Here is a 25,758-nt window from a genome sequence, read left to right as displayed (position 1 = left end):
AGGGGATACGATTTCACAAACAAACAAAGAAAATTACCAAGCGTCTTGAATCCCCCTGCTGGGCGACTATCCTAGTCAATTAAAAGGATTTCACTGTTGCTTTTCTTCAATGCATGTTTTTTTCCTTTTGTCCTCTTTTTAGCACACTGCGCATTCGACACGAATCAAGGTCAGGATTAATTATGGAGCCAAATCCAGTCACTTTTCTTTTTCTCAGTGAAAAGCATGATGTATTGTGTTTATCAGTGGCAAATCCTGCTACGAGCGGCTCCTTCTCAGCAAGGCGGCAGCCTCGGGGCACTGCCCAACAACACTGCTTCTGCCCGAGTTTACTACTCTGCACTGCACCGCTAGCTTAAGCTATAATCAAGGGGTCTCATTCATTAAAACTGCTTAAGAAAGGCAGCAGGCAAATCTCTAATGATTTAATCTCCCTCGTGCTCTCATACACACCCACACCAGAGTATTTGTGTTAGGCTAATGTGCTAATGATTAGAGCCCACATCTCTACCTCCCGCCGGCCCTAAAAGAGCAGTACAGAAGAATAACAAACAGCTGCCCACCGCAGGAATCCACGGCGGCTCCAACGGCACTCATGATTGGCATGAAGAAACTACACCAACCTCTAAAAACACACACGCTACCTGCTGAATAAAGTGCAGATTAGCCGTCACAAAGGCTAGTGAGATCACATCTGATTACTTGATTGCTCTTACAACTTAAGAGCACAACAAGTATATATTAGACAAAGATGTCGGTATGAAATCAATCAAACATTCATACTTTATCCTACTATCAGTCTAATAAGAGCATGCGTGTCAGAATCACTTGGAACAATGCAAAGTAAAACATTTGGCAGATGAACACAGTTTTAGTAAGCCATAAAGAATGACAGAATCATGCGCCAATCTAAAGGTTATTTCATCTAGTTTATACGGAGTTAATTTACAACAGGGGTTAATATACTGGAGGCTTGAGCACAAAACAGATGTTAAAACTTCTTATCTGCACACACTTCAGGTAGCGTTGTACTTATTGTTATGCAGTATTATAAATATATACTTACATTTTTATTTGCCCTGTCGCTCTGACCAGACAAACAATAATTGGCTTTAGTCTCAAAAGTTTGTTATAGTTTTTAATTAAGTAATAAGTACACTTTTTAAATGACATAATAATGTGCATGGATAAATCGTATCTAATATATGCTGCAACATTCCCTGCACCTATACAAATGACTTCATAAATATATTCACATGAATATATACAATATAGTTAGTTACTGTATAATTTATATGAATAAAGGCTATACATAAGAACTGTACATTTAAATAATCAAGATTTACCTCAATTCTGTGGTTAAACATTTAGTTTTTTTTCTGAAATGTGCGCCTACACAAACATTCCTCTTTAAGAAAATAAGATTTATAAAATGTGTCACTGCTCACTTTAAAACTAGCAGACATTCGGGAACAATTTAAATTGGAGTCATTAACCAATCAAAATGATTTATTATTAAAATCATGTTTGAACAATATGCATGTTTGACTTTGTAATCCTTCACTTATAACTTGACCCATAAATCAATCTGAAGCAACTTCGCTTAAACGGAGCAAGCTACTGGATAAACGTTATTGAACAACTAAATAGCTATATGATTATGGTTTTTAGTGACCTTAGTGACATTCTGTTTGACTCCATTCTTATAATGTAACGACACTTTTTATCATCAACAAATTCTTTATGGATCCAAACCTGCCCACTTGTGTCACATTAGAGAAAATGGGCTGTAACTGACTTCAAGTACAATAAATAATTAAATGAAGCTATCTTGGCAGCCCTAAAACATAATGCAAACCTATTTCCCCTACATTGAATATTGCACATAATGTGCTCAAAAAAGGCAATCCTGCAACAAGCCTGGACCTAGAGCCTCAGACTCTTACAAGCAACTAAACAGAAACTCTTGTGAGAGGCAAAGCAGGTACAGAAGTAGCTATGTACAGCAAAGGCAATACATCAAAACAATGAGACAACACCGTAACACCTGTTCAGGGTGCACGCTACCATTTCTCTTTCTCACACACTCTCTTTTTAAAGACAAATATAGTTGCAATTGCAGCTTGTCACAGGGTGACCTGCTTCCTCAGCAGACCTCCTGTAGGTCTCCAGAGATACTCTGGCACTGATCCCAGCACAGCTGCACCTCACCAATCTCAGCCGCCAATCAAAATACGACCTTCCTTTCTTTTCAAGAGCATGCCGGAGATGCTCCCGTGTTCGCACACAACTACAGCTATTGCTATGCTAATTCCTGTCTAATTTCTCACCCCCTTCTCTCCCTCCTCCTGTCACTTAGACAAACAGAGGTCGTCAAACATCCCAGAAAGCATGGCAGGCACTCCCCGAGCGGCATTCCGATTTTTTATGAATTATGGAGAGCGCTGTAAAGCATACCGCCTTCACTTTAATTAGGTTTGAGTGTGGAGGGCCGTCTCTATGGGAAGTCTAGAAGCAGCATGTAAGACAACTCCTGCTCTGTACTGTAATATCCCTGGGCACGAACGTCCACGCTACACTCTACGCTGGGTTGCCAACATCTACAAATCGAGTGAATGGCTAAGGGGAAGGCAATTAATTTATCCGAATGCTGCTGTTTTTTTTCTAACAAGAATATCCTCTCAAAAAGAAGCACATTCGGGCATATTTTGGAAAATTTGGTATAGATTTCAGTGACAGACAAACTGAAGCATGTCTGCAACTAAACTCGACTTTGCAGATCAGTAATCTGAAGGCTAGTTGAACCCTGACCCAAGTAATTAATAAATCATGTCAGCAATTAGTGAAAACTATAAGCATCATTCACAAGTCAAATTACTGGTGATTCAACTGGTATGTTAATGATGAGTCAGCGATGCGGGCAAGATGTGCGAGCCGACAGGTAAATCAGCATGACGTTAGCTGTGTGTTTATTAGTGCAAGCTAACAAGGCATGAATTTAACAGCACCACTATACTATAAACTGGCCCAGACAGACAAGCTGGGTGATTATAAATAAAAAAAATAAAAAAGTTAACAGTTGGATTTTAAACGTCTAATTGGCAGTGGAAACTTAGCCTTTACTGCCTGGGATGATACCAATCAAAACAATGGCAGCACGGATCACTTCACAGGTTAATGACATGCAGGAGCTACATTTCTATAAAACTTGCAATTACCTTGACAGTTTATGCTCTGAAAGAGCCTGAAGACTCTGGCAGCCATCTTGTTTGCTGCTGCAAGCAGTCAGGTTGGAAAAATAAACTTTTCAATGTCATATGGAAATAATATTATTTCTGGGATGAAATGTGGCTCGTAATCTGCAATATATAACTTCTTAACCAGCCTTAAAGAGATAGTTCAACAAAAACTCAGTTATCATTTATTCCTCATGTCTTCTCAAATTTTTTTCTTCTGTGGAAAACCAAAAAGAACATAAATATTTAATTTTGTTTGTACCACAGTGACTTTCATTATATGGAGATAAAAATACAGAAGAATGAGGTCAATTACAGTATTCCTTTAAGATTTAAAAAAGGTTAAAAACATGACAACTTAGCACAAAACAAAAGATTGATTTTAAGCAATTAAAAAAAGGCACTAAATTCAGATTTCTGCCAATGGTGAGAACAATTGATGTAACACGAAAATTAAATATCAGAGTGTGACACCAACTTACAACAAACGATGGCATCTCAGGAGAGAGCGCAGACGGTTAAAGCTATAAATCGCTGCGCACAGGTGTGTCCAGTAATTCTTGGAGATGTGAGGCATGTGACAGTAGACAGGCGGACGGTGACAACAGAACCGACATTGGATGCTCATCTGAAGAATTAGAGCCACGGCTGGATCCCGAAGACATTACACAGCATGCTGTGAAGCGGTCACTCTCAACTCATGCCGAAAACACTGGCCAGGAAGTGCTTCACCTCAGGGATTCTGGTGCAGATGGAGATTTCTGAACATTCCTGTGGCTTCAAGATCATTTTTCAAAGCAAGGATAGATAGTCGAGTTCTTCAAACATTGGTGCCACTGGATAGCCACTATGAGGAACTAAGTCAAAGTTTAAAGTTGTATTTGTCACATGCACAGCGGTACCAGTACAAAAAATTGAAAAATAAATTTTATATATATATATATATATATATATATATATATATATATATATATATATATATATATATATATATATATATATATATATATATATATATATATATATATGGGTGAGAGAGATGCTTTTTTTATCGGGATCTTTAATAAAATCTGAATAGATAATTGTAAATAGATCCATCCATCTATCTATCTCTCTATCTAGACAGGCAGACAAACTAAACATTCCTTTGAGCCATCTTAAGCAAGGTCACACACATTTGTATATAAAAGAGAAGACTGAGTAATGTCACTAATGGTGCAAACTTACCAAAAAAAAAAGAAAAAGAGGAAGAAAAACTCTACAGATTTGCGATTTGTTTGGGCACACTTAATGACAAGCAGAAACTGATCTGTAACAATGCAGCAGTAAATTGCAGCCTCCAGCCAGTTCTTTTACGGAGAATATTATGGCGATTAAAAACAGACTGAAAAAATCCATCCCTGGTGGTCCTCTCAATAACATGGAGACATCATGCCTCTTGCCAGCTTTGCTCTTGGAACCTGCCTGCTTCTAATTTCGCAGTAAGAACAGCTCATTTCTGGACAGGCCAAATTCATTCTGCCTTTTTAGTGGGGAGGTACATTCTCCTGTCATCTTGAGAAAACTGGGGCCTCTTTGATAAACTTCTGAGCAAAGACTTTACTTCATCTGCTACTCAACTGTCCAATGTTTAAATAAACAACCAAAGAGCACTTGCTTTATAATCATATCTGGAAACAAGCTAAAGGATCGGGTTTCTGTTGTTCAGTTGGTAAGTATATTGTGTGCGACAGCACATAACATAAGCTTTACTTAACCTCATCCATCACCGTGCTTAAAAACCCAGTAGAACGAAACACAATGGCACACCTCACGACACCACAACATTTATAGACAATAAGGGATAGAAAGACATGAATCAGTACATTAACCAGCACAAGCAGAGATGTTTTTACATTTACGCATTTAGCAGAGTGCATTACAGTGCATTCAAGCTATGCATTTTTTTGTTTACTAGTATGTGTGTTCCCTGGGAGTTGAACCCACAACCTTTTGCACTGCTAATGCAATGGTCTACCACTGAGCCACAGGAACAGAGTCAGACTTTTACATCTCCATTTCTCTTTGAACATGACAACAACTTTTAATGCCAAAAGGTTTATCTGACATTTCAGTGATGACCTTGCATTGGTGGAAGTGATCTGTGAATGACGAGACTTTAAAAAGTACCCTACAAACTTGAGTCGAGGCCTTAAAAGAAAGAAGCAAAGCATTTAGGATATGAAAGACGTTCAAATTCCAGCACTTCTTAATGACCCAAATATTCCTGACATCGCTCAGTGTGAAAGAACAGAAAGGACATTTTTCAGATCACGACTTCAGAACAGAAAAACAAAATGTTCTGGCTGGAAGGAGAGCAGATATATTTCGATTCTTCGCCATTTGGCAGACTTTTCTGGTTTAGTGGCATCCTATGAGCTCTACCATCCAAAAGCCCAGCGGAGTAAGGCAGGCTGCAGCTCTGCAGGGGGCTTGAGCAAGCATGCAATGGTAAGAAGCAGACTGTTAGTATCTTGTCTGTCACCTGCTGTGTGTCGCCAGGCTCCTGTCATTTCCCTCCATTCATTTTTCACAGTCACTCAAAATTTAGACTTTCCATCTCCTCTATATACTCCTCCAATTCTGTCATTTTGGGTAGTGAAGCAGAACACGAAAAGACTGGTACTGACACTACCAGACAAGGATGTGTTCGTCATCTAAAATTTATATAACCTGTTTTTTTCTGCTCTGCCTTGCTTCAGCTGTTGCCAGAATATGCTGGTGTTTGTGAGCTCTTCCATTTCAAAATCTCTCACTTTCTATATTGTCAAATCGCCACGACACGTTTGTAAACATGTTTGCAATGCTTAAAAAATCCAATTAATACATTAACAAGCACATTTTTTCTCTGGCTTTTACTTGTCATTACTAATTGTTCATAGTCAGCTACTCATTGCATGTGACCTTAACAGAAATAATAAACACATTTGTGGGATTTGGATTGGATATTTTAAGGAATAGAAAGCTTAAAAATATAAAACTTATTAAACATTATTAATGCTGCCGCTTTTAAATTTGCTTTCTTTTTCAGAATACATTTTTTTAATTACATTTTATTAATAAAAAAGCATGTCTAATTAATACAAACCATGTGAATCAAATGAATTGCCACAAAAGCCTTTTTTTTTTAAATGAAGGCATAAAACATTCATTTATCTATCAATTGTTGAAATCCTAAATCATAGGCCCCTGCACTTGTAATACTTGCTGAATAAAACATAAAAAGCACATATTAATTCTTTATTCTGCATGACCATATTTTAGATCCCTTAATATCTGCACATTTTAATAAGGCCTATCAGCTATATTCTCTTGGTCCTTTCTTTAATAATTCAAGTGCTAAACAACAACTTACTTGGTTTAATTCTACCTGCTCTGACATTTTAGATTCTATAGCCCCTTTGCGGAAAAGACAGCAAAAATTAAAGGCTGAACCATGGCTAAATAACAATAAAAATTTAAATCCAATAAAAAGGACAAGTTACATGTGTCTCTTGAAATCATACGTACTTCTTTCTGTTGACTTGTGGAGTTCCTCAAGGTTCTATCCAAGCTCCAATTTTATTTTCATTGTGTATGCTCCTATTGGGTTCCATTTTTAATAAGCACAAAGTGTCGTTGATTGTTATGCTGATGACACGCAAATGTGCCTTTTAAGCAAACTGACAACCAGAGCTTGACTGGCACTCGCGAATATGAATATATTACTCCCATCCTACTCTCTTTGCACTGGCTGCCAGTCCATTTTAAAATAGAGTTTAAAATTTTACTTTTTGTTTTTTAAGGTTTTAAATGGTCTGGCACCTTCGTACCTTTCTGATCTGTTGAGCTTACAAAGTCCAGCTAGATGTCTAAGAAACTCTTATTGGTCCCTAGATCTAGGCTGAAGAGAAAAGGTGACCGGGCATCTGCCATAGCCGGCCCTAAATTGTGGAATAGTCTTCCAATCTCTATTAGAACAATTGCAACAGAATCTCTTTTTAAAACAAGGCTTAAAGCCTACTTCTTTGTGAAGGCTTTTAGTGTATGAGCCAACAGAAGTTTGTCAAATTATTAATTGTTTGTCTAGTCTTTATCGTTTCTATGTATTTTGATTCTTTTCAAGTTATACCTTATCAGCACAATGGTCCACCATCATTGTTTTATTGTGCTTTATAAATAAATAAATAAAATAATAATAATACCTTGTGCCCAAACTTAATGTCTACCCTACTAACTTTTAATAAGCAGCAAAATTAACTTTGTTGTTCATAGTAAATGGATATGGATTTTTTTTTTATCATTTGTAAATGCACAGTGATTTAACTCACAATACAAAATATTTTTGAGATGACCATAATTAGAACAATTGATATTTAACAAACAAATGTCCATAATTTTACATTATTAACTTTCCTTTTCCAGGCCTTGAAACCACAATGTGGAAACTTCCTGAAATTACCAGGAATTCCACAACTGGAGCCCTTCATTAGTCATAAACACCACAGGTGTCAACCTGAATCACTCAGATTACTCATCATTTCATGAAATTTCAACTAATTTAGATTCAAACATAACTAAAAGTGATGGCATCGGAGTGTGTGAGTTGTTTACCTATCCACTGGGTTGTTAATAGTTTCACCCATTCGTTCCTGTATTTCACACATGCCACATCAGAATAAAACAAGCTAAAGAAAAGAGCTCAAGATTTATTTTTGTACCGCCAATTTTTTTTTTTTTTTTTTTTTTTTTTAGAAAAATGCATTGGCTCCCTTGCCTCCCTGGAGAAAACGTCTCTGCTCCAGACTATGAAACATTAAAATGAGCAAGCAGGTAAAAGAGAGTAAGACAGAGAACACCTAGGGAAAAGAGGATGACGACCCTAAAAGATGACTTTCCGTGTAATTGCTGTTATTTCTCCTGGTCACATCTGTCATTGATTTTTATCTGGATGACTCCTCAGGACTGCATTATGACTCCAGCAGAGCAAACATAAACAGGAGAGCGATTCCGGGGCTGGCTGGGAACGCACCGAAGCTTAAAAGGCCAAAGCGTCTTTTCATGTAGTCCAGCTAGCCTTTGCGCTACTGCCCAAGATCTTTCACATGACTTAAGGGGATTTTGAATGGATCTGGGCAGTCTGACGTGCTACCTTTCCTCACCAGTACAGCTGCTGAGATCCAAGGTACAGTTATTGGACCGATGGGTGAGTAAATCGGAGTCTCAGTTTAGCCATAATGATGCTATGGCAGAAACATAACACTATTTTACTTTTCTGACGTCCAGCGGAAAAAAAAAAAGGACACTGATGTTGTGCTCAGTTATAGACAAATAAACTGGAAGGAAGTGACTAATTTCCTGGACCAAGTCCTAAGTTAGGAAGAAGGGAAAAACAACACTGATAATAGGATTTGCTGAGAGAGAAACACTAAGCAAGAGCTCTGCCTGTTCTATATCAGGAGCCAGTGCTGATGCCAAATGAACAGCTTTGTTAGTGCTCCAGTTATGAGACGAACTGGGGGCCCAGTGTTCAAGCAAGGTGGCGTGTCATGAATACTGAATGGACGGCTACAAAGCGCCTCTTCCTCCAGGATAGGCTGGTGTTAAAGGACAGACAAGACCAGGCTGTGCTCTCTATAAGCTTTGTCCTCAAAGAGATCTGTAGCTATTTAGCTTGCAAATGACTAATTCTGCCAAAAATAAAAGAGGGCGCAAAGTACACTGAGTTCGAGTGTGTTTGTGAGAATGAGAAAAGAGTTTCATATTGCGCCCTCAGGCCCCTAAACACACAATTTATGTCTATATGTCTCATTCAATCTAAATTGTAGAGAGGTTTGCGTCTCAAATGAATCTCTGACACCTCCCTGGAGAACATAACATTAATCAACAAGCTTACTTATGAGGCGCTATCCACACCGTTAAACCCCCGCCGGCTAATGACGACTCTGCAAGAGTAAATTAAGCAATATGGAAATCTATACAGCCCACAGCTTGTGAACTGTACCCCGCATATTATCGGTGGTTTAGTAAAGACATTGATTTTATATGTCGGCACATGACATGGAGCTGATTGTGTAACCACACACTGAACCGCACGGTTTTAGTACTGAATGAATGAGTGCTTTAATTAAGACCTGAGAAAGCTGCAGTCAATTTAATTCAGGGAGCGGTGAGAATTACAACCACACCACCAGTAAAGCCATTGACTAAATCCACTGACTGATTCCTCAGAAGCTCATGCTGAGGAAAAACAGGATCTGGTTTTAAATCAAAGCCTATTGGATTTTGTTAATAAATCTGTCATTTAAACACTACAAAGGTCTTTTTTAAGCTCCAGGCACGTCAAGTCTAACAGCCCATTATTTATATTTACGGTAGTCTCTCTCCAACAAGTGGTATGTGTAGGGTTGTTCTTAAAGGGATAGTTCACTCAAAAATACATTTTTTGCCATTGGTTACGCAAACCTTCATGTTGATCCAAAGCATTATATCACATCACAGTATATGGAACACAAAACTTTTTTTTTTGAATTTACAAGCTTCTATTTTACATAGAATTAAAGTAAATAAGTAAATAATAAATAAAACATTTTATATTATATCCCAAATCACACAAATTTATTAAAAGACAGCTTTATGTGAGGTACAAACCAACATTTAAGGAAGCTGCTAACTGCTGCATCAAGATCATTGAGATGAAACAATTCATGAATTCATGAATGAATGAATCATTCATACCAACTGATTCACGAAAAAATACATTCACCTTGAATGAGTGGCTCACAAAACACATTACAACTTCTATGATGAACATCAAAATGTATAGTGAATGATGACTTAAATGATGTGTTAAACTGAATGATGGCTGTTCTTCACATAAAAACTATACTTTCTAACAATATTTACCATATATTATTTATATTTTATATATACACATCTATATATATATACACATCTATATATATATATATATTAGTGCTGTCAAAATTAGCGCGTTAACGCATTCGATTAATTTGAAATATTTAACGCGTTAAAAAAAAATAACGCAATTAACGCGGTTGCAGTTTTTTTTTATTTCCAGTTGTGGCCTATGTGTGTTCAACGTGCAAAGAAATATGGATAAGACCAAGGAAGGACTTTTAGACGGAAAGTTTCAGTATAAAACTCTGCCGGATTACTCTTCAATCTGCCACAAGAAACAGCAACATTAAAATCATGAATCATGTTAATAAGCTTAAACGAAATAATTGTGTAGCGGAGTATTTTTTGTACACAGTGCCGCGAACTGTCAATCACTCCTGTACGCGTGCATCACTGTCCTCCTCAGCTGCAGCAACTTGCGCTCTCTTCATCAAGCTTTAAAACAAAAAGGGGACAAAAAGATCATATTGTCTTTGTGCATAGGCTATAGATTAATTAGATAAATGAATATCTAAATTTGTGCCTTGTCGTCTACGGTATTTTTTTAGAACTTAGAAAAAAGATGCTGCAGCCAATGAACAGCCAGCGGGGGCTGCAGGACGACTCAACCTCCGCAGACAGTTTTTAATGTTTATCAGACAATAAATACTCAAGATTTTGCTTTAGTATAACTCACAACGAGTTTCACACACCTTCTCCAGCCACGTTGAGTTGTTGACACTTAACAGTGGGAAAGTGACACATGCGCTATTCACTTGTATAACTTAAGGGTGAATGGGTAATGTAGTTTCTGCTCTGGGTGGGATGAATTAGGAAGCTTGCATTGTGAAGGGCGCTCTGAAAATCGGCAGTGCAGGTAAAAGATTAAAACCTCTATTAAAACAGATGTCCAGATGAGCGTACCGGTACGCTACAAGCACATTCTGGGCGCACGGAGAGGTGGCGGTACGCTCAAGAGCTATATTTGGAAGTGGCGGTACTGAGTACCAGTGCGTACCGGCCCACTTAAAGCACTGGCAATGACTATACTTTGGAATTTTTTTGCAGTCCACTTAGAATTCAACATAACAGAAATCATTTTTGTTTTTTATTGGCATTGATTGTTTTGAAATTCAAATGGTACTTACATGCCTGTGCTTTTATTTCTGTAATAAATATGGCTTTCAAGCCAACAGTTAATTTGGAGGATATTGATGGTTTATTGCAGGTATGTTGTTTACATGAGAAAATCTGTGTTACAAGTTAAACAAAAATTCCAATAAACAATCATATTTTGAATTTAAATAGTTTCTTTGTCTTGAGTTTACATTAATTTACATTTTACATTTACATATCCAAAAAGTTTCAGTCTTTTAATTGCGATTAATCGCGATTAATCGCGATTAATTTTAAAAAATTGTGCGATTAATTAGTTAATTTTTTTTAATCGATTGACAGCACTAATATATATATATATATATATATATATATATATATATACATATATATATATATATATATATACATATATATACATATATATATATATATATATATATATATATATATATATATATACACGTTATTTTTTTTAATTGATTATGGGCCAAATTGCAAACAAATTGCAATTGAAGTCATATTGCAAGACTGAAGGGGCGGTCACTGCACTTTTTGTTCCGTTGACTTCCATTCATATGCATGCAAATGCGTCATACCGGAAATGCAAGCTCATGCGAAAGATTTAGCATTTTGCTGCATTCCAAAGTTCAAGTTTTGTGAACTCTGACCTGCGAATTTGCACCGAATTTGACCTCTCTGTACAGAAAAAAAAAAAAAAATGGAGGAAGCACTAATTTTAGCCGTAGCGTAGCATCCTATTTTATATATGACATCTTTAAAAAATTATATAAAAAGAAGCTGCATGGTTCGCAGTGTTAATGGAGACAGGAACAGATGGAACATTTGAATGCAGACATTTAAAACATTTTTATTGCTTAGTGCGTAGGCTATATATTCATAGAGAGAGAGAGAGAGAGACAGAGAGTACAATATAATAAGACGCTTTCGACGCCGTCACAAAAGACACAGTACAAGCACATCAGAATACATGTGAAAACTGAGGGGAAACCTTGATGCCTGATGTTAAATACTGCTCCTGCCCATCTTCGTAGCGGCGTCCGAAAAAATGTTGCATGTTGAAAGTCTAGTGTGACCACCACTATGTATTCGGATATGATTTTTAATTAACAAAAAAAAAAAAAAAAATGTATGCATTTCCAAAAAGGTCATTTAATTATTGCTAATGACATCCAAAAAACAACAACAAAAAAAGCACTTCTGGTTTTGAGCATTACTGGAAACAAAGTGGTCTATTGCATTACTCAAAGCATTTTCAAGTATCATTATGTCATTTTTGCAAACATGGCATAAAGCTGCAGTAAACCATAAACCATAAGTCTCAGCTGTATCCTTTATACTCCATTTAGTGCTAAGTGAGATCTTCATATAACTTTAGTTTATAAACATTGATCATCAATATCCATCACTCTGCAGTGCATTAGCAAGGCAGTTTTTCAATGCCGTCTCTCACACAAAAACTGAACGTATGTTTTTCATTGATACCAAGACCACATGCATGCGAAAGGTCAACTATATTCTGAATGTGGTTTTTGTGTGTGGGTGTATATATGCAAATGCTCACGCACAGTATGGCTTTGTTAGTAACAATGAGAAAAGGTCCTTTTCTGCCATATCCCACATGCCTCATTGCTTCCTCCTACAGTCTGAGCCCCTTCTTTAGTGTGATAGCAAGCGAATGAACAAAAGACAGAGTCTATTTATATCTCTCCCCACCAAGCCCTTCTTGGCGGTTGCCTGCAGTTAATCATTATTCATAATGCGGGGGAAGCGTCACCTTCACTATGTCACGTAACACTAAGTGCTGGAAGCATCTAAGAGTTCTGTGTTCATCACCATTTGTCACATCTGAACGCCTGCATCTATAAATACACATGGCATCTATGCATGTGCCACTCACTTTGACCTTTCCACAATGTCCCCAGGCTTGACTCATCTCTGCTGCCTTTGTAACAACACCATGCTATATCATGTAACATAAATGTCACACAATTACAGCACAGAGAATGCGGAATCAGACACAGTAAATGGCACACTGTCACAATGCTATCCAGGGTCTGACTCAAGTGACATGACAAGTGTCGTCCTGAACTGCAAAATCAGAGGTCGGCAACCTTGGGCACACGTGCCAACATTGGCACGCAAAAAAAGGGAGAGAGAGTGGGGGTGGGATCGGGAAAGGTCTGCGAGCCGGGACTTGAACTCGGGATGGCCGAAGCACAACAGCATTACATGTCGAAGCGCTGGCCACGAGGCTAGACGTGGGAGTTCATATCCTATTTTTGCTTAAATAAATGGCTGCATTTATTTAATCAAAAATACAGTATAAAAAAATTGCGAAATATTATTAAAAATTATTATAAATATTTAAATAACAGATCTATTTTAAAATATAAAAATGCAATTTAGCAATTTATTCCGGTGATGACAAAGCTGAATTTTCAGCTGCCATTACTCATCTTCAGCGTCAACCGTCAAATGAGAAATAATATTAGATTCAAGATTCAAGATTTTTATTCGTCACATACAAAATTATATATAGCATATATAACCAGCAGTGAAATGGGAGTCAGGTCCACTCCATGGACAGTGCAATTATTAAAGAAAACAACAAAGATGAAAATATACATAAATATATCTATGTAAGAATGAAATAAAAGTAAACAAATAAAAATAAAAGAATAAAATATAAAAAATGTATATTGTAGAATTAAATATAGAACGCAAAATAATGTGCATGAATGTAAACTGTAGTCTTAAATATTAAGATGTACAGGGATGTACAATGTGCATATATGCATTTTACTGTATTCTTAAATATTAAGATGTACAGGGATGTGCAATGTGCATATATGCATTTTACTGTATTCTTAAATATTAAGATACACAGGAATGTACAAGGAGCAAATGTGCAAACAGGGTGACACTGTAGTTTGTCAATTTGAGGTAGTGAATAAAGTGAAAATGATAAAGTGAACATTAAGTGGAGGCATGAGGATGTTAGGAAGCGGGTTTAGAGTTTAATGTGTTGGTTTGGTGGTCAGGAAACATTTCTACTTAATAATGAGAAACACTTATTTTAATATAATATAAACTCTTGTAATATGCTCTGTAGCATTGACTAGCACGCATATTAAGCTGTTAACCTAAATTATTAATTCCTTATTCTGCATGGCCATGTACATCCCTTAATCCTACCCCATACTAAACATAACTACTACCTTACTAACTACTAATAAGAAACATAATATAAGTTTGAAGCAAAGGACAGAGTTATTAGTTAGTTAATAGCGAGAATTAGAAATTAAGTTAAAGTGTGACGAAAAATAACTAGATTATCTAGCAGTTGTCACTCCATGACTTGTCGACTTTCATGACCCAAAGTGTTTTCACATATGTATTTGTATGCATTGCCTGTAGTAAATGTAAGGCAAGGTGATTTTTTTTCTTCAAGTGAAACCATGCAGAATGGATTTATAGGTCACATAAATAAAGACCAAGACCAAGAACAGTGTGGGAAATGGTGTATCACCGACCCTTTTAGATTATGAGGTCTTGAGATAAGACAAGAGCACTCTGATAAACGAGAGCGCTTGAAGTGAATTGGGAGCCCCTGCTGGGAGGCTGGGAGGCCGGTGGACTGATCAAACTGAAGATTAGAGCTGTTATGATCTACTCTGCTCTCTGACTCCCTATGGAGGCACAAATGGGGAAATATTAGCTGAGACAAAGCACATGTGCTCCAGACACAGACAGGGCAGTCAACAACGGTACAGTCTAGAGTATCCGCCCCTTCGCGATTCCAGTAAACAATGTTTGGGGTGAAGGAAGAGGAAAGGTGTGATTTCACAAGAATCCTGCTAAAGCTCACTGTAAGCATTTGGGTGTAACTGCTCTGGCCTCATGAGAACCGCAGAGCTTCCTGCGCAAGATGGAAATGGATGCCAGTTCGCTGCTCTCCAGGAATGCAAAAGGTGAGTCCGTTATGCTTTTCTTTTTCTGGGCTCTTAATTGTCTGTGACCCTTCATCAACTCAGGAAGAAATAAACAGCCCAGTTGTCAGAGATGCTGGCGCTTTTGAATGTTAACATTCAATTAACCTTCTGTCGAGAAACGGAGGAGCATGCTTAATGATGGGGCTGTTTCCAGCTTCTCACCGCACTGGACATCATTTCCAAAACCTGCAGGTATTTAGCAATCATTAATCAGACCTGTGCCCAAAGTACATTTAATATTCCCTCTCCAGAAATCCAGAACAATGTGGAGGATTTCACACTTGCACTTAACTAAATCCTCAAATCGAGATATTTTTCTACTTGCCTTCTCTCCTTTGTGAATATCGGTCACAGATGTTGCGGCCGTTCACCATGGAGAGTTTAGTGTTCCCTGGTATGTGTCTTGTTAATCTCATGAGTCTTCAGAGCTTTCAAACTTTCCTTTCTTTTGCACTGAAATTTCCTTTCGTCCAAACGATTCCCTCCGCCAAGTTTGATACACATGTAACATTTGCCATTTTCTTCCCCTTTCCACTGAGACTAGATCTTCCATAAAAGACAAAAAATATATTAACTCTTTATCAAGAAAGGTCAGATGGACACAAGAGACTTTTTTCAAAAGGAAAACAAAGTAGTAAGTCAAGTCAAACATGAGGTCATGGAACGTTTCGTCTTCTAGTCTGATGTCTGGTTCTAGGCAACAACTTTTCCCTAATTTAAGTTTCCATGCAAAAAAATATGAACTGGGAAAGGCCTTTGTGTGCTGAAGGGAGCTAAGTGATTTTCTTCACAGAGGAGTTCCAACTACAGAGTGCACATGTGTTTCCAATAAAAGAGTCCAGTTTGAGTCCAAGGTTGGGCCCCCTCACCACTTTGAAAAAGAATCTGCGAAGGCACCATGGGCCAGCGACAAATGGAAAAAAAGGAGAACAGAAGAAGTTGAAGGAAAGAAAGGTTGCAGAAGCAAAAATATCCTTATGCTTGCTTGCTTTTGCTCACCCAAAAAATAAAAACTTTGTGACTTGTGATTCATGATTTATTCACCCTCTTGTCGTTCCAAACCAGTATGGACTTTGGAACACAAAAGAAGATATTTTAAAGAATGTTGGTAACCAAACAGTTTAGATGACTATTGACTTATATTGTATGGACAGAATAAAGAAAAACATTACACAGAATAAATAAATAATTTAGCGTTGGACTGATGGACTGACATAAGGGCAAGCTAATTATGACAATTAACATTTTTGGATGAAACACCAATTACATTACACTTACGTTAGAAGTTGCTTTCAAAAATGTCAATTTGTAGACAACGAACCTTATTAAGACTCTGCCTGCAACAATTGCGGTGCTCAAAAGTGGCAACTGTTCAAAGCTGTAGGCCTATCAAGCTCTAGAGGAGTAATTTAACCTCCCAATAGAGGCAGCACCTAACAACTGCTCTCTCTGTTGGTAAGTGTCAGCCTCTTCCCCTCTCAAACTCGCTGTTGCTCCAGGGGCCGCACCAGGGGTGCACATGTAATGGAGCTGTGTCTTGGATCACAGTGCAGAAGAATGCTTGGGGAACATTGTATATACAGTGGAGGAGAGTGTGATTCTCTGCCCTGGCTTTGATGTCTGGGGCTGTAGAGCAGTGCTGGTGCGTTCTCTTTGCAGTGCTATATAAAGAGAATGGGAGATTGTTACTTTCTGCAGGTGAGAGTCTTCATCTGTGAAAATCCTGTGGGGCAGAGTGGTGCCTATCAGACTAAGACTATATGTCTCCTGCACAAATTTACCAATTCAGACACATCAAAAGAATCATCCGGGGAGGCTTAGAGCTGAACCATTAATAGATTTATATTGACGTCCTAGGCTTTATACAAGAATGAGGAACGTATGCGGTAACCGAATGAAATGTCTTAAAGGAATAGTTCAAACAAAATAAATATTCTGTCGTCGCTTATTTGCCTTTATGCTGTTCCAAACCCATAGAAATTCTGAAGAATATGCTTGTTGCTCTTTTAAACTTTAAAAAGCATTATAAATGTAACATTTCAAGTTCCATTTCAATATTCTCCAAAGCCATTTGATAGGTTTGTGTGACAAACAAAATGTAATGTTGTAAAACCAGATCAGTCTGGTGCGTGAATGAATCATTGAGAATGATTCTGTAAACTGAATCAACAGATGCACTGAAAAGACCTCGTTCAAAATAATGACTAAATCAATCGTCAGCTGTTGAGAAGCAGATCTATGCCGGCTTTTAAGATTTTCAGTGAACAACTTTTCTTCAATGGCAATTTTAGTCTATTTCTTACACAAGGAAATCAAATGGCTTCAAAAGACACTGAATATAGTGTACAACTCGTATATTGTGTCATTTTGAAGCTTGACAGTCCCATTATTCAAACTTTTGCATTCCACAGAATAAAGCAAGTCATACATGAAGGTGCGTAAACGATGACAGAATTTACATTTATGAGTAACTGAACCTTTAAGAAAGACTCTTTGGGGAATGTGTTTGTGCTGTGTGTGTTTCTCTGGAGCGTACAAATGGAATGAAGAGAAAGGAGAGGGGATAGGTTGGCAAAAAAAAATAAAATAAGGTGATCTGTTTGATTTCATGGTCTCGGGAAAAGAAGGGGAGAAGTGAGAAAAGGTGATGCAGAGCAAGAAAGATAGCTCTGCTTCTCCGATGACTGGCTGTTCTTGTGGAAATGGTCTACCTATCTTGGTCAGGTATTGGGAGCGGAACATGCTCCCTCCCACGTCTGCCAAGCAGTGCCCGAGGCTGAGAGCAGCCTCCGATTGGAGCACCTCATCTCCACATGGGTGCTTTGATGTACGCGCACAAGGCAGCCCATGTCATTGCGTTTGAAAGCTCTCGTTTTCCGCGACACTGACACACAGGTTGCGTTGCTCCTGGCGTTCCAGGTGCTGCCATGTGTTAATCTTAGAGGCCTGGTTCCGCATCAAGCTTCCCTTCTTACGCGAACCGGCTTTGAAGAGCTGTCTGATCAAACCACTGCTTAACAACCCACATATCACTGGGAGCCTTCGTAACTACCGCCGCCGTAACTTTTACCCCCCCGATTCTGTTATCTGCGACAGCAGGTGAAGAGCTGGAAGATAGCGCTGACATCCTCGCAAGGACGTTTACAGCAAATCCCGTTAAGCAAAATAAATGTTGGAACGCAGCAGCAAAAGAAAAAACTTAAATGAAGAATTATTTCTCTAAGTCCTTTCGGGCTGAATTCAGGTCATAACAAATGCGCCCCGCAACACGAGGAGTCAGACACTAAAGTAATGAAATCACATTTGCTTGCACTGGCAGATTCCCAAATGATTATCCACAGTCTTACCTCATCACACACCAAGGTCTGTATTTCATGGTGATAGATGCACTGCGTGTGAAAGCCTCTGCAGCCTAATGCATCTGTAGATTTGAATTCAGTGCATCATCTGGAGATCATCAGAAAATTCCATGTGTCTGTTTAGATGATATATATCTAAATAACTCCTGTATTTGAGGTCTTAAAAATGTTGATGTCTGCAGCCACCTGCTAAAGTACACAGCAGTACTAGACATGTGCTGGAGGAATCAAACTCCGTCTAGTTGGGCCCTGAGGGCAACAAGGCCATCTGAGCAGATTTCATTCTCTGCTGTGACAGCACCCTACCGGACCATCAGGGACTTAAGATTATTTCTGCTGTTGGCCTTAATATCACACAAATAAAATATCCCACTCAGAAGTGAAGCATCATGTCTTGGGAATTTTCAGAAAAAGCTTGAAAAAGGGAAAAGCAATATTTAGACTTTCTGGAAACGCTCGAACCTAAGAATGGCTCCAGACTAGGCCAGCTAAAGTGAAGGGCTGAAAAGATCTTAAGACAACTGTCTCTCGTTTGGACTATAAATCAGTGAGATGCATCCAACTTTAAATCTTGCTGCGTCTGATGTAACAAATCTAAACCTGTAAAACTGGAGTAAAAATGGATCCAAAAAAGATAAATATACTGCATGCAGCAAGTCCTTAAAAGTTAAGCTGTGAAAGAATTACTGAGTACAAGTCTCACTGCTGACATTATTCTCACAAAAATGAGATGGTTTTATGGTACATTGCTTTTGTGCAGGCCTGAGGGCCAGCAATTACCAGAGCTCATGGTAAAACTGCACCAAAAGTAACAATTTACCCACATATAATCAAATCATAGTTTTCTAATAAAGGCCAATGTTTATCTAGTTGAGTTTACTCTCTCTACAGACACCCTATAGTGATCTTAGTTAGAGCTTATTAACTGTGCAAAATCTGAGAAGTGAGTGTAAACACATATAGCTAACAAATGTTTCATATTTTAAAGTAAATAAATGAAATTCTAACAATAATGGTGATGTATTTTTTATTAACATTAAATAATAAATTGCCATTGAATTATAACCCTCCAGAAAACACTTCAAACAGGAATATAAACACATCAAAAGTTACCAAGATTGTAGATAGCTACAAATTTAACACCGGGACAATCAATCAATCAGTCAGTCAATAAAACAAAACTCATGTTTTATTGTTATTTTATCTTGTGCATTATTTAAAGCTAAATAAATATATCTGATTTTATAGGTGCACCCATAATCATTCAGGATTAGGAATTCTTCTTAATTCTTGAATTATTAGGAATGTACATGGGACCCTTTTATATGGTCAGTAAAAATACGCCTCCAAGTAGGTTAAGAAATGCTCCCTAATAATCATTGTAAATTTCACTGGTGACATATAATCACAAATTCTGCCAAGGAACTTTGCTAGACGTACTAAACTTCTCTTTTGTATCTTTGTGGTTTTACAGGCATCCTAGTTAAGCCCTTTAGACCACAGAGGATGTACAAAACCACCTGTCCATCTGAGGGAGCTGTGTGTGGTGCATCTGGCAGACATTTTTATCCAAAGAATCTTACATTGCACTTAAGCTATACATTTTATCCATTCCTGCATTCTCTAGAATCTCATGACCTTGTCGTTGCTAGTGTTGCATGCATTAAATACTGGTTACAGCTTTGAGCACCAACCTGTGCGACTTTTACGGAGTTCTGAGTGGCACCTCCAGCGTGATATTCAACCTTGAATTTCTTGACTATCTCTTCAAACCTAAAGTACAAAAGAGATAGACAGAAATTAAAATTAGATTATACAATGAAAAAAAAAACTATGCATGCAAGCAGAATTAAAAACATTTGATGACACTGAAACAAGGGTGTTTTATTTTTAACACAAGCCTTGTCCAGAGTACAATCACAAGATCACCCAGTGGAGATGCATCGAGAACAGGAAACCTCAGACACTGTAAACAGGAAATAGGGGACTTGAAGCCTTGTGCCGCAGGCCAGTGAGCCTTCTGAGAAAGTGTGCGTGTACTGTACTTCTGCATGCTTCTCTCAGCGTGTAGAGACGTGCACACAAACACACACAAAAGACCCACACAAAGGCAACAAACGACCTGCCCCAAGTCTGGACATTATTACTGAGAAAAGCATCCACTACAAACCTGTATGTGCAACAGATTTGAACAGCATGCAAATAGTCTGAGTCACTGAAGGAAGTGACCTCCCATGGCCTCTGCAGTCCAAACACAAGCATCAAAACCACACACACACACACACACAGTTCCTCTGCTAACAGCTAACGCTCACGTGCACACATGTGTGCATGTAAACAAAAGATGAAGTGTCTGAAGAATATTTATCCAATGTTCAAGAACCATCTGACATGATGACAAACACTGTTACACTGATATTAAACAATATTTCCATGCAGTGAATTCAGGGGCAGCTCTTGCTAAGGGAAGTAAGACTCTGAACTGAACATTTTGATTAAATGTTCCAGGTAAATTTGTAAAAAATGCTGACAGATTTCCACAGTACCCACAGTAACATGCTGCCACATACATTAACATTTGTGGCCTTTTAAAAGCTATTAAGAATAAAACCTGAAAGAAAATTCAGAAACACTTTAGCACAGGAACAATTCTCACTGTTAACTAGTTGGTTATTAGCATGCCAATTACTAACATATTGGCTGTTTATTAATACTTATAAAGCATATATTCTGCATGACCATATTCCACAACCCTAATCCTACCAATGCCTAAACTTAACAACCACCTTACTAACAATTAATAAGCAGCAAATTAGGAGTTTGAGGCAAAAGTCATAGTTAATGTCTTGTTAATGGCTACAATTGGACCTTTAAAAAATGTAACCGTAAATTCTAGTATTTTAGATACTATGGAGTTAAAAAGTGCAATATAGAAAAATGGTTTCACCAACAATAATAATAAAAGAAACAAAATGATTTGTCACCTTAACAATACAATCTATTAAAAACGGCTGATCAAGTTTGTGTTCATGTTAAATGGAAGTTGTGTTTGTGTGCATGCTTTATAACACGTTTAACATTTTCAAGTGCAGAGCTGTCGTGGTTGGTTGCCAAAGCATTGCCATGTTGTTGCTAGGGTGTTGTGGGTGGTCGCTTAGTGGCATGAGTCAAACAAAGCTGGTCACAAAGTCTCAATGATATTCAGAAAATATATGTGGTGAGATGTGGAATTTTTTAACCATTTATTGGCTGGGTCATTCAGTTTAGGTTAAAAAAAAAAAGGAAGTCAAATTGGTTAGATAAGTAATACGGTAGCATATCTTTCCTCAACTCAAATTTGAAGTATCATTCACTTTTGTACAATAACAACTTCATTAACTTTCTCTCTTAAAGTAGCAATATATCTTTTCTTCCATATTGTGGTGCACAAAGTGTAACATAGGAGAAAAATGTAGGACGAGGACTTCAATTCAATTCATGGGTTGTGGATTGGACTTTGTGACATGGCCGATGTACTCAAAAGTGAATGTCTTGAATTCATCAACAGAGAGAAGCCAGAAATTTCCACATGAAGAGTAATATCAACCTTCATAAGGTCAAACATTCTTAACAATGAAACATGACTGAATGGTTCAAAATGAGATGTTGCAAAAGATCTTTGGTTAAAAGATTGGTTAAAATGAACCCAATACTTAAAGCTGGCCATTAATAATCATTAACAAGTATATTTATCTGGCTGGAATCGCTATCATTAACAAGGTCTAGTAGTTTCAACACATACTAGGCAAGATGGGTAACCTTAAATAGGTGTGGCTCTCAATGACCCAATTCGTGTTCCCATGAACTCAGAGCAAAGGCGATGACAGAACTGATGCACCGAGCCCACAGAGACACAAGTGCACAAAAGCAGCGCTGCACAGTGCATCGTGAAATCGTTCCATTAGAAGAGAGTGGCCTTCGGGCACTGAATGGGCCACCCCTGGCTCCCAGCACTTCCTCTGGGAGTAGGGTCAGCTCTCCCACGGATCTGTCACTCCTCTTGTGGCACTGTCAGAGGGGAAAAGCCCATCAAGCAACACTTCATATCCAGCCAAGGAGCAGGAAGAAGCAGCGGGGGGCCGGCTTCAGCGAGGAGGGATCTCACATAACTACACATTTAAGTACTTCCTTTAGCAACAGGAGCTCTGCACTCTTGGCAACAAAAGGCTCAGGCTGGAGATGGCTGGCATGTTGAGGCTCTTCAAGATGCTGGCCGACAACAAATGCACCGGTTTCTCACTCCAGCTTGTCTTCAGCCTTTTGAAGCTTTTGTAAACAGTGGAGTGACACCTCCTGAGAACATAATCACGTGCATCTTCCTCGTGTGTGCCTGTGAGAGATGCCTCTTAAAGGGACAGCCCACCTAAAATGAAAACCGTCTTAATCACCTTTTTATATAATTCTGTTTTTTACTGACTCGAAACAAAGTCCAAGCTGATCTTTTCTAGAACATCAAAGAGCCAAAAGCGTCATAAGAGTCATCAATATGACTTGATTTGTAGAGTACACAATAGGTTTGGGTAAATAACAGATCAATATATTGGTCATTATCGGTCACAAAAGTTTTACCATCGCAAAGATCTGAAAGTACATTGATTAATAATTCATAATTATTACTTATTATTCATTAATAATTTATTTGTTTTTTTTTATGCCAAGTAAGCACCTACTGCCATTTATTATGAAAAGAATAGAGTAAAATGTATTAAAATATTTAAATTAAAATACTGGACATGTTTAAAAATGAGATAAAAGATACACAAAGATCAAATCTATGTAAAAATTTCAGGTGCACAAAGATTTTTATGATTTGTTTATTTTTTGACACTTTAAATCTACACATCCATTCAAAAGGTTGGGGTCCATAAGATTTTATAAAAACATTAATAATTAGGATGTATTAAATTCAACAAGAGTAAATAAAGACATTTACAAAGTTATCAAAATAAATGTTCCTTTGAACTATTGTTTTAACATTGATTATTATAAAAAAAAAATTAATGAGCAGCAAAATCAGCATATTATAATTATTTCTGAAGGATCATATGACACTGAAACTGGAGTAATGGCTGCTGAAAATTCAGTTTTACCATCACAGAAATTTTTTTTTTATAATATATTTACTTTAGAAAAAGTTATTTAAATTAAAATATTATTTACAATATTTCATGATATTATGATTTTACTGTATTACTGATCAAATAAATGCAGCCTTGGAGAGCATGAAAGACTTCTTTCAGATATCAAATCAACAGTTTTATTACTTTTTTTTTTTTTTTTTTACTTTACCACAAAAGTAGTTTGAACTACAAAAACAATGCGTGGTGACATCATGATGCAGATCACTATAGTTTCTTGCATGTCTTATTTTAAAATATTATGTCACCGTACCTCACAGACATTTAACTTGCAAAAGTCAAATATGAAGCAAGACGTGTCTCACTTTTCTTTTTTTGGAGCCATTATAAGTCACCATCCACTTTCACTGTAATGAAAAGAGACTCCCAAACATCCTCCTTAACATCTCATTTTGTGTTTCATGGAAAAAACGATGATTCATGTCTGTAATGAACTATCCCTTTAAACCTCTTGGTGGCATCAAGAATAATGGAAAAACTAACAAAATGTTAAGCATTCGACAGAAGAGAGCCAAACTGAGATTTCTGTTTCTGCACTGCAAACACAGTTCACTGAAGTTTACTTAACCATGCTGTCCGTTTACAAACATCTTGGTATCAGGTAGTAACAATTAAAGCGTTTTTCCAACATTCCCGGGTCAGGGCTGAGTTCAGAGGCCGTCAGCGCCCCCTGTCTGGAGCACGGGACCCTGAACTCTTCATAGCGTGGGAACAATATACACACTTCCTCGGCCTACAGAAAAAAAACACTAACCATTCTGACCGCAGTGCGTAGGACTGAGCTAAGCAAGTCAAACCACGAGCATACGCACACACAAACACATTACCCTTTACACACAAGAAAAAAAACTCTTGCACTTTGTGCCCAGTGCTTCACTGGAGAACACATCTTAGTTTTGGCCTGAAATGGGTGAGGAGAACAACTCTGGATGGGAGATTTGCCACAGCGCCTCAGTGTAGGGTTACAGAGCACACACACACACACACGCATGCACCCCTCAGAGAAAAACTGAACACACATGCACTCAGAAAACTCACAATAAGAATAATAAAAGAGGTAAGGAACATACATGTGAGCATTATTGATTGAAAAAGGCGCTATTCAGAACTGTTTACTACCGCAGCAAAGAAAAAAAGCAGTCTACTTCACAGCGAGAGGCAGCAGCACCGATGCTCAATATTGACGGTGGTTTTATTTACTGTATAGTAGCTTGACTGGAAGCAGTTGATGTGGCTACATAGGCAATTCACACAAACAAACAGTGAGCCTGCGGAGAGAGGCAGGGACTGTTCATCAGTGACCACAGGCAAACACTGCTCTACACACAGTCTTGTGTCTAGCTACTCCACGAACAACATCAAAGCAGCACTCCAGTCAGATTGGGGAAAACACAATCAATTGTGAGAAGCCTCTTATTTCAGAAATGTAAATTGGCCGGCTGTAGAGTGGTGACAAAGGGAGTAAGTGGTATAGTGGGAGGTGGTGTGAATCAACGGACGGAAACGGGTTTGAAGTTAGACATAGTCGCAACTAGGAGAAAATATTACATTAAAAGTAGAATATATCCGGTCCCTTGCCTTATTTAGACAATTATGTGGTACTTTTAAAGTGTCAACAGAATTTTTTATTTGGGGTGGGGGGGGTATGTTACGCCTAAAAAAGCCCTCTATATGGACACAAATTTCATTAGCTAGTTTTTTTTTTTTTAAACAATGTTATTTTATTATACATCATATATGTGACCCTGGTCCACAAAATAGTCATATGGGTAATTTTTTTCCACTAGCGATTTATACATCATATGACTATAAAAAGAAATTGGTAAGTCATGTCAACTTATGTTTTTACATTATTTTAACTCAAAACAAGTTGAGCAATTTCAACTTTAAATAAGTTGAGTTTTAACTAGATTTTTAAATTCAATTTAATATTTCA

At 37.7% G+C, this 25,758-nt stretch overlaps 1 protein-coding gene across 3 annotated transcripts in view; it reads right to left on the bottom strand.

The window, feature by feature from the left end:
* adka (adenosine kinase a) overlaps positions 1-25,758 on the bottom strand; it is a 139,623-nt gene that overhangs the window by 103,089 nt on the left and 10,776 nt on the right. For all 3 annotated transcript variants that reach the window (XM_026223946.1, XM_026223947.1, XM_026223948.1), the window contains exon 4: positions 20,340-20,418. In XM_026223946.1, the coding sequence (XP_026079731.1) occupies positions 20,340-20,418 (79 nt within the window). The remainder of the gene's footprint in view (positions 1-20,339; positions 20,419-25,758) is intronic.

The sequence above is a fragment of the Carassius auratus genome, chromosome 38 (genome assembly GCF_003368295.1).
Source record: "Carassius auratus strain Wakin chromosome 38, ASM336829v1, whole genome shotgun sequence".
Classification (NCBI taxonomy): Eukaryota; Metazoa; Chordata; class Actinopteri; order Cypriniformes; family Cyprinidae; genus Carassius; species Carassius auratus.
The sequence above is the reverse complement of the archived record's forward strand: the minus strand, read 5'-3'. Positions and strand labels throughout refer to the sequence as shown.